At 41.9% G+C, this 17,462-nt stretch overlaps 1 protein-coding gene across 1 annotated transcript; it reads left to right on the top strand.

The window, feature by feature from the left end:
- Window positions 1-11,402: 11,402 nt before the first annotated feature.
- LOC137039699 (uncharacterized) lies at window positions 11,403-17,371 on the top strand. The gene is made up of 6 exons (XM_067414972.1): window positions 11,403-11,504; window positions 11,665-11,985; window positions 13,354-13,671; window positions 16,696-16,857; window positions 17,003-17,031; window positions 17,309-17,371. Exons 1-6 carry the CDS (start codon window positions 11,417-11,419, stop codon window positions 17,369-17,371), a joined length of 981 nt encoding a protein of 326 aa, XP_067271073.1. The 5' UTR covers window positions 11,403-11,416.
- The last annotated feature ends 91 nt before the right edge of the window (window positions 17,372-17,462 follow it).

Below are 17,462 nucleotides of genomic sequence, written 5' to 3'. Positions count from 1 at the left end.
AGCAGGCCTATGATGTTTTTGTTAAGGTTACGTAGTATTACCGTTGCGGGTCAGCGTTGGGTTCCGAGGAAAAAAGATAGACGAGAGATGGGATCATCTTTAGCCGTTCACGGCATATTTATTATTTTAGCTGACGACACATCAGTCTCACGGTCAGACAGCTTTTTAGTCAGACTACCACAAATCAACTGGGACAAACATCCTCAATACGCACACGCGTCTTTTCTCTTTTCTTTTAGTATACACTTTCAGTGCCCCCTTGTGGCATACACATATGCATAACAATGAACAGTATAACATTATATACAACTGAGGACATAATGAACATATTTTAACACCCCCACTTGTACTCAGGTTGCTATACAGACAAAAACAAAAAGTAGAATGAATGTGGACCTTTGTTATACACATATCAATCTCCAAAAAGAGCACCTGCAAACCTAATCAGTTTCAATTTATTTACAGGTTTGGTCATTACATCAGCAATCATGTTATCAGTAGAACAATACCTCAAGGTTACTCTTCCCTCATTCACAGTAGACCTGATAAAGTGATACTTTATGTCTATGTGCTTACATCTTCGTCTGTTTACGGGGTTTTTGGCAAGAGCGATTGTTCCCTGATTGTCCTCATGTACTACAGTTTGTGTGTACTTGTAGTTGTCTATACCTCCCAGTAACTGCTCTAGGTATAAACACTCTTGTATGGTTGAAGCCAGCGCCATGTATTCCGCTTCACATGTTGACAGCGCAACAGTTGGCTGCTTTCTAGTCTTCCATGAGACTAGAGAGCTGTTCTGACTAAGTTTCACACAGTATCCCGTAGTACTGCGCCTATCACTGGTATCAGCTGCCCAGTCAGCATCACTGTAGGCTTGTATACCTAGTTTCTCACAGTCATTTCTCCTAAAACTTAACCCCTTCTCTACCGTACCTTTGAGATACCTAAGTACATGCTTCACAGTGACCCATTGTTCCTCTGTAGGTTCAGCAAAATACTGTGATAACCTGCTCACTACGAAACTCAAATCTGGTCTGGTGCAAGTAGTCAGATATATAAGACTTCCTACAGCTTCTCTGTACATTCTTACATCTTCCATCTTTACTGCATTCTCAGTGTACTCTAACTTTTGCTCGCAGGGTGTTTCTCTGGTCCTACAGTCTTGCATATTAAAACGTAGTAATATCTTGTTAGTGTACTTTTCCTGTGTCATTTTTACACACCCATCTGATTGACTGAAATCGATACCCAGAAAATGTTTGAGTTCACCCAGATCTTTCATTTTAAACTTTTCTGCAAGCATCTCTTTCACTTCTTTCAGTTTCTCGTGATTGCTTGCAGCAATGATTAAGTCATCGACCCATGTAATTATGATTACTTTTCCTTCTTTAGACTCTTTGGCGTAAACACAGTGGTCGGCTGGGTTTTGTGTGAACCCATTCTCAGTAAGACAATCGTGTAAAACCTTATTCCAATTTCGCCCCGATTGTTTTAAGCCATAAAGTGATTTCTCTAGCTTGTAAACAATACCGTCCTTCTCTTGGTAACCCTCTGGTGGATTGATGTAGATCTCATAGTCTATGGGAGCGTGTAAGTACGCTGTTTTCACGTCCATTTGGTGCAGGAGTAAATTTTCCTGTGCTGCTTTCTGTAGCACTACTCTTACACTCGTCAAGTCTGCCGTGGGTGAAAATGTCTCCCCATAGTCTATTCCCATTCTCTGGTTGTAACCCTTGGCCACAAACCGTGCTTTGTATTTTTCTTTTCCATCTACATCAACCTTGATAGAGTAGACCCATCTACCCCCCACTGTTTTCTTGCCTATTGGCAGCGTCGTCGGAGTAAACGTTTTGTTCTCGTTTAGAGACTGGATTTCCTCATCCATGGCTTTTACCCATTCTTTTGAGTTTGTTGACCTCATTGCTCCCTCAAAAGTCTGTGGAATACCACACACCGCTCTGCAGCAATAGTCTACCGTGATATTAACCCCGTCACTATCACTGTCTTCGGTTACGAAGTCATCTAAGTAACTCGGTGTTTTTCTTTCTCTAGTCGGAAATCTCCTACTCTGGGGTTCACCATTTGTCCCACTCTGTTGTGTTTGATTGTGGTCACTAGACCTCATTACTTCGCCTGGACTATCGCAATGTGTACTCCTACTCTGTACACTTGGCTCTGGAGCATTTTCGGTACCCCTACTCTGTGTAGCCTCACTAGTCCTAGGACTCACACTGCTGTAGCCATCACTTAGATATGGCTCGCATGTTTGTGTCTGTTTCTCCACAGCTATCTTTCTCACAAACTTCACTAGCCTGTGTTTTTGTACTTTGTTTGTATCTGGATGATACACCAAATACGCCGGGCTGTTTTTGTCGTAACCTACAAAACGACCCTGGTCACATCTGGAGTCAAATTTTCCCTTGTCCTGTTTGTACGTGTAGCATACAGATCCAAACTTTTGCATTTTAGACACATTAGGCTTCTTTTCTGTCAACAGCTCATAAGGGGTCTGCCCTGTACGCCTGTTAAAACACCTGTTGCGTACCACTGCTGCTGTCTGCACCGCATAGTGCCATAGCTGTTTTGGTAGTGCACTTTCGGCTATCATGCACCTACCCATCTCAAAAAGAGTACGCCAACCTCTCTCTGCCGTTCCGTTCTGGTGTGGGGAATATGGAGCCGACGTTTCATGTCTAATTTTGTTTTTCCTCAACAATGCTTGAAAATCATTGCAAGTAAACTCTGTTCCGTTGTCGGATCTCATGCACGTCACTTTCCCATAAGGGGATACATCTGCTAGGAACTTTTCAGTAGCCTGTACGGTGTCACTTTTCCTCTTTAGGAAATATACAAATACTGCGCTTGAGTAATCGTCAGTGAATGATTGCACATATTTGTAACCATCTATCGACTCTGTGGCTACCGGACCTGCAAGATCTGTGTGTACCATCTGTAAGGGAGCCTTTGCTCTGGTATCGGGGTTCCTATTTCTGGTTTGGGCAAATTTTCCCTGAATACACACCTCACACTCTTGTTCGGGTTTGCATGCCTTACCCTTGATCTGCATACCTTCAACTACATCCTGCAACTTAAGAACATCGTCATAGTTACAGTGGCCTAAAATCTCGTGCCATGTTTGTATGTCGTGACATGCATTACACTTATCATTAGATTCAGCCCCGGTGTGCAAATAATACAACTTGCCATATACATGAATGTTGAATCTGGCACCGTCTCTGGTTATCAGGGCGTCTTTATCTTCTTTGAAAACAACCGTAGCCCCACTTGTGGTGGCTGCCTTCACTGAAAAGATGCTTTGGGGGTATGACGGTACAAACAAAGCGTCTTTCAGCACCGCCTTACGTTGCTGTCCTCCACTGTCGATGAGGGAAACCTCTGCATTTCCCTTCCGCTGAGCGACCCCGTTGCATCGAGTGCCGTCTGCCAGCTCGACACTGTGCGTTTCTGGCCTGAAAGTGCTGTCAAAACTCTTGAACATGGTAATGTCTGTGATGATATGAGAGGTAGCCCCCGTGTCCACCATCAGACCCTTCTCCTGAATGTTGCATGTAGGCCGCCACTGGACACCGGTCACTTCATCTCTCATCTTGAACACGTAGTCCTCAACATCTTCTGAGGCTTTACTCACACCATCCTTTTTGTCTTTAACGTCCTTGTCCTTACGCCTACATGTTGCGTCTTTGTGTGTGTCGCTTCTGCAGATACTACACCACGCTTTCTGTCGACATGCTTTCGCTCGATGGCCTTTTGTACCACACTTGAAGCATACTATCTCTGTGTCGTCCCTGACCCAGCCACGTGCACTCGTCTTTGCGGGCTGCCGTCTGGTTTTCCCATGTGTTTTCATCACGCTGTCGCTCGACTCAGCTGCTTTTATCTTTTCTGTTTCTTCAAAACTACGCAGTTTAGTCTTGAACTCCGCGAACGTGATTGTGTCATCTGTATGCGCCACATGTATTGCGAACGGCTTAAAACTCTCAGGCAATCCCTTCAAGACCATAGCCACTAGCAGTCCATCTCCTAACGTTTCACCTGCGTTTCGCAGTGCCGTGATGGCTGTCTCTGCTCTGATGATATAGTCCATTACACTTTCATCATTTGCCTTTTGAAGCGATGTCAACATGGTGTACAAGCTGATTATGCGGGGCTTTCCCCTCCCTGCATAATACCCTCTCAATATTTCCAGGGCTTTTCTTCCGTCGTTGGGCGCATCCCTCATAACTAGTGAGAGGCTTTTATCATCTAACAGTAAAATCAACTCGGCATATGCGTCCGCATTTTTCTTTGCATCCGCTGCTATCTCGGCTTCTGACTGCGGTACTTTTAGCACCGTGTCCTTTAGCCCTGATAAATGAAAATGTCCCAACATTTTGGTCTCCCAAAGTTCATACTTAGTCTCATCTCCGTCGAATGCCAGTCGAGGTAAACTGTACGTCCTCCGTTGTTCCGCCATGTTAGCACGCGGTCCGTCGCGACTTTCTAAACGGTGGAAAACAACAAACTTTTCTCCCGAACAACTTCTGGGCCCATAACCTGTTAAGGTTACGTAGTATTACCGTTGCGGGTCAGCGTTGGGTTCCGAGGAAAAAAGATAGACGAGAGATGGGATCATCTTTAGCCGTTCACGGCATATTTATTATTTTAGCTGACGACACATCAGTCTCACGGTCAGACAGCTTTTTAGTCAGACTACCACAAATCAACTGGGACAAACATCCTCAATACGCACACGCGTCTTTTCTCTTTTCTTTTAGTATACACTTTCAGTGCCCCCTTGTGGCATACACATATGCATAACAATGAACAGTATAACATTATATACAACTGAGGACATAATGAACATATTTTAACAGTTTTTTGCATGCTTATATTAAATATGCACTATGTAACTTTCCGTCTACTGGAGGGCGCCTATTCAAAACAAAGGCATAGTTTGATGACGCCAAGTGTGAGCGCAGCACCTTGGGACATGTGGTCTTCACCTCACAGCCGGTGGAAAATAGGACTCGGGCAGAAATCATGTTCATGCATGCGATTATTAACGTTACTGTAAAGCAGAGCAGGAGCGAGTGTTGTGGAGCTGAGCACGGCTGCTGGAGCGATTGTTATACAAACACCTGCCTCGAACACCGGGACTTTTATTATGACAGGATGGGACGGGACACAGTCGCCGGGCGTGCGCACTATTTCCGCTTTCATGAGTATAAGGTAAAGCAGCTCTGTTAATCATATTAGATAAGTGTGTTCAAAATGATGTTATGACGTTACTCTGTGCGTTCGCTCTGCGCTGCTGTGACATGTTCACACTGCTAAGAGAAAAGCACTTCTGCAGAATAAAACAGGGTAGCGCAGATATGGCACAATTGACAGGCGACTCCCTCAAACACTATGACACGTCCCGGGTCCTTGGTTAAAATAGCAATTTTCTTACAATTTACAAATAGTTGGAAACATTTGGGATATTGATAGTACTCAACTGAACAAAATATATAATACTGGCCTAGTGGTTTTTGTTTATTTTACTGAAAAAATACTACATAGTGCACCTTTAAGAGTACATCACAGTCACTGCATAGCCTACATTGTGTCTAACGTTATATAAACATGCAATATCGAAAAAAGACGAGTCATCACTGGTTTTGGTTTTGGAAAGAGCTCCCGTTCGTGCGGTTGCCAGATTTCATTTATTTACATCCCCCAACAGAGCTTTTCTGTGAAAAGAACATGTATGCTATCCAGTGTTTTACCTAAACATGTCCAATCTGGCAACCATATGCACGCGAGCGCTCTTTCACGCAGCTGATCTGAAAACACTAATAAACAAGTAAGCTGCATTTTATCAATCTCCATTTGAGATGTTCTGCTTAAATTATCTGTAGTCGGTGTTTTGTCAGGACGGACTCAGGACTCAAAAATTATAACACGTAATCATGCACAAACTGAACTTGACTTTACCACCTCTGAAGAAAGATGGGTGAGATTTTGAGACAGCAAAAGAGAAGACATTGATGATGACGCGCTTTTCATTTATTTGGCAAAAGGAGAATGTGTATTGCTATCTTATGTGCCTTTTTAGCACAAAGATTGAAATAAAGAATTAACTTGCATTTATCAAAATGCCTTGTTTATACTTGGCGCGTCCGCACGAGTGCGAGAGTGTGCGAGGCAAAAATGACGTCAGCGTGGAGTGCGTGACACTCCATTTCACTTGGCAGAGTACATGACTAATAAGCATGAGTTCCAGGTGAATTTGTCCGAGCATGACGTCTCATCACGAGTTTAATTGATTATTGACTATCGCGACAGGCCTATGTTCATATTGCGTTATTAGACTTTTTTTTTTTGCTGACGGCCCTCGGTTGGACGCCCGTTCTTAACTTTTCCAGAAGGCACAGATTGTCAATCCGTCCTGCTAATGGAGTGAAGAGTGTCTGTGATGAAAGTGAGGACATATATTGTTATGAGTTTAGACATGTTTGACACAATCGAGGGCTGCGTTTCACAAACAAAATCATTGTAAACCCTACAAAATTGTATGAAATATTTGCAGCAATTATCTGATCATTTGCATCAGAGGGTTAAATGAAGGGTCTAAAGAATGTGACGAAGCGTATTACGTCATCGCTCTACAGCATCCCAGTGCGCTAGTTTGAGTTGTAGTTCAGTAATGGCGGTGGAGAAAGATGCGAACGAATCCATTCATTCAGTTGTGGCACTGCTTTCGAATATCCAGAAGTTAAAGCCGGAGCAATAACAATCTTTGCTGGGGTTTGTTGGTGGCCATGGTGTTATGGTCCTCCTCCCTAACAGGGGGAATTCGGGAAAAGTTTCATTTTCCAGCTCGCTCCGTTAGTAGTGAAGGAGTTGGCTGAAGCCCTATTCGAAAGGTATTGCCATCATTTACAGGGGCTAGTCAGTTATTTTATTTCCGTACTTTTTCCACCACCCGTGTAAAAATCCCCGGCCGAGTTACCTACTGCTTTTGACAAACACCAAGGTTGTGTGGTGATGTAATAGCTGTCCGAATCCACATCTCTGAGTTTTCCCGATCACAAAACTTCCCTCCACCGTGGCGTGAATAAATCACCATTTTACCTTGTGTGTTACGTGACATCTGCCTCCTCCGAAGGCCGAGCTTGCAGGTTCACCACCTGGTCCCGAAAGGGAGTGGTAGGAACCTTGGGCACGTATCCAGGCCGGGGTCTCAGGATCACGTGAGAGTTGGCCGGCCCAAATTCTAGGCACGGTTCGTTGACCGAAAGTGCATGCTGGACCCCTACCCATTTGATGTAGGCCAATGCCGTCAAGAGCACTGTCTTCATTGACAGGATTTTAAGCTCTTTAGACTGTAAAGGCTCATAGGGAGGGCTCTGGAGTGCTCTGAGCACTAGAGCCAATTCCCAAGAGGGTATTGAGTTTGGACGAGGAGGATTTAGTGCCTCCTTATGGCATTTTTGGTGCCATAGAGTGCCCCGTCCCTGAGAAAGAAGGTCCTTCCTCAGGGGAAGCAGCCCAGAGGGGGCTGTTGGGAGGAGAGTTAGTTCTGGGAACCAGGTCCATTTGGGCCAGTAGGGTGCAACTAACAAGACCTGCTCCTCGTACTCCCTGACTTTGCACAGGGTCTGTGCAAGAAGGCTCACTGGGGGAAATGCATCCTTCTGTAGGTCCCGGGGCCAGCTGTGTGCCAGTGTATCCATGCTGAGTGTGTCCCCGGTCAGGGAGAGGCAAACAGGTCTACAAATGCGGCTCTGAAGAGCTCCCATATCAGCTGGACTGCCTGGGGATGGAGTCGCCACTCTCCCGGAGGTGTCAGCTGCCATGAGAGCTTGTCGGCTGTCCGGTTGAGCGCACCTGGGATGTGAATGGCACGAAACTACCTCAGCTGCTTCTGACTCCAAAGGAGGAGGTGGTGGGTGAGTTGGAACATGCGACTGGAGCCAGGGAACCACCCTGACAGTTGATGTACACAACGGTCGCAGTGCTGTCCGTACGGACCAGTACATGCTTGCCATGTAGCGGGCCCTTTAGGTGGCGCAGTGCCAAGTGTACTGCTAACAATGCCTGTTTTACGTGGCCCCCGGCACATGGAAGAGACATCCGTGAAAAGTGTCTGCCATCCAGCAGCATGCCTGGACACTTGTTCTAAGGGCACCCTGGCCCGAAGAAACGAAGCATCGGACCACGGGCTAAAATGTTTGGCGGCAGTAAGAAGTCACTGGGGCCTGGTACTGACCGCTCTGCCATGCCCACCTCGGGACTCGGCCATGAAGCCAGTAGTTCATCCAGTGCGCCACCACCGAACGTTACCTTTCTATTTTGAGACCTGGAGGATTTTTCTGAAGACTATTGGACAGTTTAACTGCTTAGGACAAAGACTCAAGAACAAGTATCACAAAAAAAAAAAAAAAACAACAGCCGTGGATTATCTAGGGAAATACAAACTGTATTAAAGGTCCCGCTCTTCGCGTGTTTTCGAAGCTTTGATTGTGTTTACAGTGTGCAATATAACATGAGTTCATGTTTCACGTGTAAAAAAACATAGTATTTTTCACACAATTTACTTATGTGTACAGCGCTGTTTCCTCTGTCCTAAAAACGGCCTGATGATTTCCTTGTTCTATGAAGTCCCTCCTTCAGAAACACGTTACGAGTTCTGATTGGGCCAGCGCTTCCCGTGTTGGTCTATCACTTGAAGACCCGAAGACCCGAGGCAGATCCGAGCAGCAGAGAGAGAAGCCAAGGGACTGAAGGGAGCCAGTATAGACGGGTCAGAGGAACTGGCTGGCTTAGGTAGAGGAGGTGGGAGAAGGAGGCTGGGTGGGACCATCAGCGACGCATGACACATGGAGCTGGGCGGAACCAGTGGCGGCATGAAACTGGTGATCCACATTTTCCCATCTATCAAACAAAAATACAAAAACAATGCACAGCTCATTCATTCCATTCCCTCAAGTTCCACAATGACTGGCATGGGCGATGCTGCTCGCTCACGCATCTGCTCAAACTTGCTGTTGAGTTCGGGCTCCAAGGTGAAGTATTACCCAGGCGTCGGTTCTGCGTGGCGAGCTTGAGCTCTGTCTGCGGTGGGCTCAGGCATAATGTCCGCATTGGGTTTTGTTGGCAGCAGGCTGGTCTCTGGGTCTGCTGGCATTGGCCTCATTCGTGAGGCAGATGATCATGGGGAGCTGTTGTTTGTTAGCACCCACTGCACGAATTCAGCAAATGTCCGTTGAGGACCATCAATGCACACAAGATCTAAAAAGTCTCTTCCTCGAGGGTTCGGTGCTCCTGCTGGTAAGTCCATATTAATTTGAGTTTTGATGCTCTGTCACGGGAGTTTGCAGTCAAGGAAACCTTTGTCACAATTTGTATAATACACGTATTCCTTCTTCACTTTAAGGCACAAGGAAAAGCTGCATTGATCAATGTGTGTGCATGTGTCTTTTGCAGCATTTCACGCAGGCGCATGGCATTCTAATAATGCGGTGCTCAATTTAAAAGTAGTTAAAAAAATGTCACCAGACCTGTTTAGGTTCTGACGTCCCAGCCCTTAAGTATTAAATAATTTATAGCAGAAATCATTTGTAAAACATAATAAGACAACTCAGAACATCAAAGTAGGAACAAAATGCTAGTGATGGCAAAACAAACCACTGAGGCGTTTCTCTATGTTAGATTACACAATAAAACAACAAGTAATAATAATAACTTTATTTTATATAGCGCCTTTAAAAGCAGCTTCTCAAAGTGCTGTACATAAGAACATAAAAACCACAAAAAAATATAACAATGCAGGCCTATATTTTGTCCCAAGAAGCTCTGGTTTACAATTATTTTAGAAAATCTAAGGTGATTTTACAGAAATGAAATGTAATATTTGAACAATCTCTTAGATTCTACCATCAAGCAGTGTCGTTCTGAAGCAAAGTTTAGCAGGAAAGTTTACATTACGTATTTCAAGTGACCCAATTCTGAGGGATATTTTCCCTCCCATGTGGTACAGATGTGGAAATTTATCTGATATGAATCTGATAGAGTGTGTTGTGCGTCACTGAAAAGTGATTGTGGCGAATTACGTCAAGTAATGTGGACACCAACCGCGATCATTTGACACTTTTTAATGCCCTACTGGAGGACGAAGGCTCAACCCACATTAGATACCAAATATGCTCCAATTATACCAGAAAGCAAAATCTTATCTTATCAATTATCATATCGTCTGTATCCATTTTTACTCATTTTTGGCATAAGCTTTTCCAGATTAGTATGTCTAACTTGGGTTGTTTCAGTGTAAATGCAGATGTCGGAAATGGCAATCTTTTAAAAGATGTAATCTTTTAAAAATAGATGTAAATTTATATAGTCAACAAATCGGAATTGGGCATCAAGACCTGCAGTGTGAATAAGCTGATCTAATGAGGTCAAAGGTGTGTATATTTTAGGAACGGTTTCAACTGCGCCTTCATGTGGTCAAAATGATTAAAAGCAGCAATCAAATTGTTATATAGTTTATTACATCTTATTTTAAATGTCATCTTTTAAGTGATTCATATAAAAATTAAAATAAAAATGAACCAATTGCAGAAGTGACAGACTCACAAAAAAACTAAAAACGAATGATTTGTTTTTTATTTCGGGTGGGATTAATTTACACATATTAATTAAATGTATTTTTCATTATATTATTTTCATAAGAAAGTAAAAGAATGAATCACGAGATTCCGCCTTTGATATAGGTGTGTGTGTAGCTACTCCTCCCACCGCCTAAATCTCTCGCATACTATCAGGCAGCTGAGGTGAGCCTCTGACGGTCCGGCTGCGAGAGATGCACCTTGACGTAAAGCTGTTGTTGTTTGGCGTAACTTGGGAACCGTCGACGGAATAGGATAAAACGCGTTTTTTATATCGAATCTGCATTCAGTTTCTGTGGAAAGTGAGGAAAATGAATGGCTTTATTTTGCTCATATTAAGTGCTTACATCGTTCCTGGTAAGACACCTACACTTCCTCATAATAAACGATAAACAAATCTTGTCATGCCATATTATAACCGACTGTTGTAGCTAAGAGTTTAGGATGACATTGTTAGACAGTTTATATGTTTTATGCAGTGGCAAAAACTAACGAAAAAATAAGTGTTGACCCCAGACGTGTTGATTTCTTCATCAGGTGTGTCTGGTATTGGTGCAGTTGAAGTGTCAGTGATGGAGGGTGATTCAGTCACTCTAAATTCTGGTGTTGAAATGAACCAAAACGACAGAATTAAATGGTATTTTAATGACGTTCTCATCGCTAAAATCAATGGAGATCAGAGTCAGATCTGTACAGATGATCAGTGTAAAGAGAGATTCAGAGACAGGCTGAAGCTGGATCCTCAGACTGGATCTCTGACCATCATGAACATCAGACCCACAGACTCTGGAAAATATCAAGTAGAGATCAGCAGCCGCCACAGTGAAAGAATCTTCAACGTTACTGTTCGCAGTGAGTAGTGAATGCTTAAAAGCAGGTTAAACGTGTTTGAATTATGTAATTTTTGTTTATTGTGGGGACTTTACCTTTAAATGATTCTATGCACAGTAGCCTAAATTAATATTGACTTTAAAACTGTTTTTTTAGTGTCTCATGATGGTTTGTGTTTCAGATGTTCCTGCTTCTGAACTAGATAAAATTAAGAAAAAAGAGGGAGAATCTGTCACTTTAGATTCTGGTGGAGTAAAAAACACAAATGATGTGATGGCGTGGTATTTTACTGACGTTCTCATCGCTGAAATCACTGGAGATCAGAGTCAGATCTGTACAGATGATCAGTGTAAAGAGAGATTCAGAGACAGACTGAAGCTGGATCATCAGACTGGAGCTCTGACCATCACACACACCAGACACACAGACTCTGGAGAATATAAACTACAGTTCAACAGCAGCAAATTCAGCATCATCAGGAGCTTCAGTGTTTCTGTCACTGGTGAGAGTCATTTAGTCATTCAGAGAAATTTCCATTATAGTTCAATATTTTGAAGTTTCTTTGACATATTACACTATAACTGAGATCATTTCTATCACTTTCACATGCTGTGCCACCAAAGCCCCTTTCACACTGCGATTCCGGCAAATACACGGATAATGCGACCCAGCATTTGTTCCCGGGTCGCTAGATTTGGTCCATTCACACTGCCAGCGAAATACCGTAATATGTGCACTTTTCACACACAACCCGTAACGGTCCCGGGTCGAGTTGACACGTGACATCCTGATGTGACGATAATGGCGAGCGATCTCAGCTTCAGCGCGGATAGTAAGGAGCTCCGTGGTCTCGACTTGTGTCCAGTTTGCGCACATTTCTGCTTGTTTAATTTTAGTTTCTTTTGTATACGAACACTCTCTGCGTTTAAAACACAGACTAGCTCTTCTGGCACTGCAGGGTTGTATTATTGAAAAAACAAGCTCTAGGAGTCGCACAATAACGTACACGTTGCGGCATTAGTTTCGGCTTTTGTTCACACAGCGCTCGTCCCGGGTCGAATACCACAATATTACTAGGTCCCCGACCCGGGTCGAATTCGGTAATCAATCCCGGGACGTGGTTGCTTTCACACAGAAGGCGACCCGGCAATGTTCCTGGAATATTGCGGGTCCGACGTGCAGTGTGAAAGGGGCTCAATTCACTTGAATTTGTGCTTTTTCAAAATATACTTTTGTCAATTTTCAACTAGCTTATTATAATATGTGAATATCTTTCTGATATGTCGTATTACTGCATTTTCACCAATCAGGCTGAACAAGCCCAGCAGTTTATGACGTTTGAAGTTTCATGCATTTTTGTGCAAGCGTGCTACATTCCATTGTATCTGTATTAGTCATGTAGCACTTATTTAAAAAATGTCAGTGTTGCATGACACAGCTTGAACCACCAACACAAGTTTGGACAGGGATTGTAATTTGATATAGCGCAAATTGTATTACATTTTAACACCCCTCTAATCCCTTCAAGTGATTAAAACACCTAAAAAAAGGGCTGTACTGTTGACATGAGTGGGTCTATAATTGTATGCAAAACTCAAGGCACTGACTAAACAAAGACATTGATACTGTAAAAAAAAGATAATAAAGATGTGTTGTAATTTGGTGAACATAACACTAAATTAATTTCCCAGCCTTAATCAGTTATCCATCATAATAATGCAGATTATCGCTACTTTTAATTAAGGATGTTCTTTTGCTGTTTGTTGCATGTTCCATTATAAATCCAGCCTTTACCTGCACTCTTTTCATGACACTTTCCTGATCTATAAATTTGTCCCTCTATTTAAAAAACTGTTGATTTCTTCTTCAGGTGTGTCTGGTGCCGATCAAGTGCCAGTGAATGAGGGAGATTCAGTCACTCTAAACTCTAGTGTTGTAATGAAACAACAAGACAGAATGAAATGGTATTTTAACGACACTCGTTTAGCTGAAATCACTGGAAATCTCAGTAAGATCTGTACAGATGTTCAGTGTAAAAATGGAGATGAGAGATTCAGAGGCAGACTGAAGCTGGATCATCAGACTGGATCTCTGACCATCACAGACACCACAACTGAAGACTCTGGACTCTATAAACTACAGATCAACAGCCGCAATATGGAAAGAGTCTTCAATGTTGCTGTCACTGGTGAGATATTATGTTGTATACGTTTATATATATTGTATTGATTATAGCAGTGACATATCATAATTGTTGAGTATTCCCTTTGATAATGCAATCATGGTAATAAATATGAATTATTATACTGTAATTCACAATAAATGTTAGATGCTGTCAAACTGAAAATAGATGCAAGTATAAATCGCAACACAAGCATGTTGTTTACTCTAAATGAAAACCGTGATAATGCTGTCCATGCAACATGTAAATACATGTAAATTGATATTTTTACTAACAATAATTTTTCGGAGCAATCATGGGTAGAGTTAACCCTTAAATGCATGAATGTTTTGCCACATGTTTTTACATATTCGGGTCTTTAGTGACCCATATACATATCTAACACAGATGGATCTCTTCATGTCCCGATATAACAATATAACTATAAAAACAATATAAACTCTTCTGATATTTGAGTAACAATTACAGAAGAATAAAATAAGTCATATTTTGTTACTTTTGGAGCTTGTAAAGGGTTCAGTTTGAGCAGATGTTTTACACAGTCGTCATCACTGTCCTCGTCAGAGCTTATTTCACAGTACATTCAGCTTCTGGCTCAAATTCGCCATCTCAAACATATTCTCATAACTATATTCAAAATCACTGTTTTGACCGCCGACAGCTGCTTCACCATATTCACCAAGTGACAGTGTCACTAATATTTGACTGCAAGTCAAGTTTAGCTTATGATTTGTTTTCTGCCTTTGATACCTATAAGTGAAACGCCACTTCATCATTGTGTATCATTGCCTCCTTAAAGAAATTAAGGTGAATTGCACCTATCCAGTCATTCAAGATTCAATTGTTGTGCAAAACAAATATATTTACACTGTTACATACCTCGACCCTATACGTTTTTCTCAAAAAATGAATGGGAAACCTAGCCTGACAAGCCAGAACGGTATTGAGATTTGCTAGACGACACTCACAGCAGATTAGATTTGCTGCCACTAGGGTGCGTCTAGATTTCTAGGCTATGGGAAACCAGGCATTCCTTTATAATTATATTTTTTTGTGTTATATTGTTTATAATGAATTTACTGAGAAATACTAAGAATTGAAAGAACTGATTCTAAACTCCATTGTAGTCTTGAGTTTTCTTCCAGGAATGAACAGGTCACAATATTTCTGATTTAAATAATTCCCATGCAAAGCATGCACAAAATATACGGGCGGGGCCTGACTGACTGAGTTAGTTAGTAGTGTGTTGAAACTCACAGTTATGGTTAGGGGTGGGACATTTTCCAGACGCACCTGAAGCAAACAATCAGAGCACATTGTGGTTTTCAGAAGGAGGGGCTTGATAGAGACAGGAACTAAACCAAGTGTCAAAGACAGACTGTAAATCAAGACAGTAGCTGTGTCTCATTTCGTTAAATTTCGAAGGCTGCGTCCTCCGGAGGACACGTCCTGTGTAGGATGCAGTATACGGAGTGTCCTCAATCGGAATTAAATGAGACGTTCTTCGGCAGGAAGTATCATGTTGCTATGCCAACAAGTTCAGCCTCGTTGCGCTCTCACGCCAGTTATATGAATGAAAATTATTTATAACTTGAAAATGACTATGAAATGTTTCTTGTCTTGACAGCAATGTACTGTTCTAAACGTTTAAAATGCACTAAACAATTGTAATCCCGTTTACCACAACTATCTGTTTGAAGTAATAGAGCTTAAAAAACAAAAACAAGCTTAAACTACTTACATTTAAACACCACACCTACGCTCGCATGTATATGGCGGTGGTCCCGTTTTTTCATATAATATATATTTTTTTAAATGACGTTGTTAACGGCGAAGCAAAGATTTGTGGGTTATCTCCAGCTGCGAAGGCTACACCTGATGCACACTCTGAATTCCTGTGAAAGAAGGACGCATTCGGAGGTCGCATTTGAAGTGTCCATCTCACTTTTTTGAAATGAGACGGCCTTCTGATGTATGCAGCCTTCAAATGCGACCTCCGGAGGACGCAGCCTTCTGAAATGACACACGGCCAGTGACGTTGCTGTGGTTATCATTTAGCAGATTAACTTCATGGAATGGAATGAAGCTTTGCTGTCAAAAATCAGCCCCATTACCTCATCTTCAATCTCCTGCCAAAAGACACTGAATTTTTTTGGTAACACTTTTTTTAGGGTCCAATTCTCACTATTAACTAAATATTATTTTAAAACTATATAAAATAAAGATCATCTCAGTTTACATTATAAAGACATGCATTTGGGTTTTGGTGAAGATTACAGAATCTAATGCTGTCTCTGATCAGATTCATCTTATTATGTTTTTTATGTGAAATATGTATGTAAAATGTTGCATAGTCAAGCATGTGTAATCACTTTAATATTCAGTGTAGTTTTTTGTTTTGTTTTTACCCCAAAAGAACCTCAAGCTCTGTTGGTTTGTGTTTCGGGTGTTTCTGCTTCCGAACGAGATGAAGTGAAGAGAAAGGAGGGAGAATCTGTCACTTTAGATCGTGGTGAAGTTACAAACATGCATGATGTGATGGCGTGGTATTTTAATGTCGTTCTCATCGGTGAAATCACTGGAGATCAGAGTCAGATCTGTACAGATGATCAGTGTAAAGAGAGATTCAGAGACAGACTGAAGCTGGAGCATCTCTGACCATCACACACACACCAGAACTGAAGACTCTGGAGATTATAATCTAAAGATCACCTACAGCAGATTCAGGAGCTTCAGTGTTTCTGTCACAAATCATTTAATCATTCAGAGCATTTTCCTTTCAGCAATTTTAGAAAACTCTTCAATATACCCTATTTAAACCAATACAATAGACTTATATTGAAGACTATTGTTAATAACAAGAAAAGTGCCTCCTATCAGTCAGTTTTATTGTGAACATTGTTTAGCTGCCCAAAAACACAATAGATAAAAAAAGCAACATAAACCTGATGACCAAAGTAGAAAGGTGTATATATCATTCAAACATGTTGGTATAGTTATAAGTTGAGTAATATGACTGTCTGTCTTTAGCTGTTCCAGGTTCATATGAGCCTCCAGAGGAAAGCAGTGCTGCTGTTATCAGTGTTGGTGCTGCTGTTGGTATTGGTTTTGGTGTTGTTCTGCTCCTGGTGCTTGCTGCTGCTGGTGTGATTTACTATCGCCACAGGAGATCTTCACAAGCAAGACAAAATGGCAAGTATTACAAATGGATGATTGTACAAAATGTAAAAAATATTGTTTTTGTTCCAAAAGAATCTTTAAAAAAATATGTTAAAGTATGTGTTTCTATTTTATTCTAATTGACCAAAGTAAGAGTTTGTTGTTATTGTTCAAACAGGAAACAGGAAACAGGGCAGTAATACTCAGGTGAGAGACTGAGCACTGAATCTGTCTGTCTGCAAAACTTTACTTCAGAATAAGATCGGTGGGAACTGTAAACTTCTCTTCAATCCTTATCATTCTTTGCCCTTATGTGAATCTGTTTCAATGAATGAATGAATGAATGAATGAATGAATGAATGAGACATTTAAATAGTGCTTTCATATGTACTACTGTACACCCAAAGCGCTTTACACTCATGTCAGGGGATCTCGCCTCAACCACCACCAGGAAATCTTCTGTGAATCTGTTTCTTTCTTTCAGGAGAATGATGTCCCAAAAGAAGAAATGCCCCTTAATAACCTGGAATCTGATAACGTGAAATGAAGAAAAAAGGGGAGTGGGAGACGATCAGGTGAAATTCTCATCACTGATGGAGAAATAATGTTGTGGCAAGCAGCGAGGCGGGGGACCGTGA

Source organism: Pseudorasbora parva, chromosome 14 (genome assembly GCF_024679245.1).
Source record: "Pseudorasbora parva isolate DD20220531a chromosome 14, ASM2467924v1, whole genome shotgun sequence".
Lineage (NCBI taxonomy): Eukaryota > Metazoa > Chordata > Actinopteri > Cypriniformes > Gobionidae > Pseudorasbora > Pseudorasbora parva.
Note: the sequence above shows the minus strand (reverse complement) of the source record. Positions and strands in the feature narration are given on the sequence as shown.

Excerpts from the sequence above, each read along its gene's own strand:
- LOC137039699 (XM_067414972.1), top strand. The coding sequence starts at position 11,417 with ATGAACATCAGACCCACAGACTCTGGAAAATATCAAGTAGAGATCAGC. Across the intron at positions 11,505-11,664 it reads CTTCAACGTTACTGTTCGCA|ATGTTCCTGCTTCTGAACTA; the intron begins GTGAGTAGTGAA and ends TTTGTGTTTCAG. Across the intron at positions 16,858-17,002 it reads TTCACAAGCAAGACAAAATG|GAAACAGGAAACAGGGCAGT; the intron begins GCAAGTATTACA and ends TTGTTCAAACAG.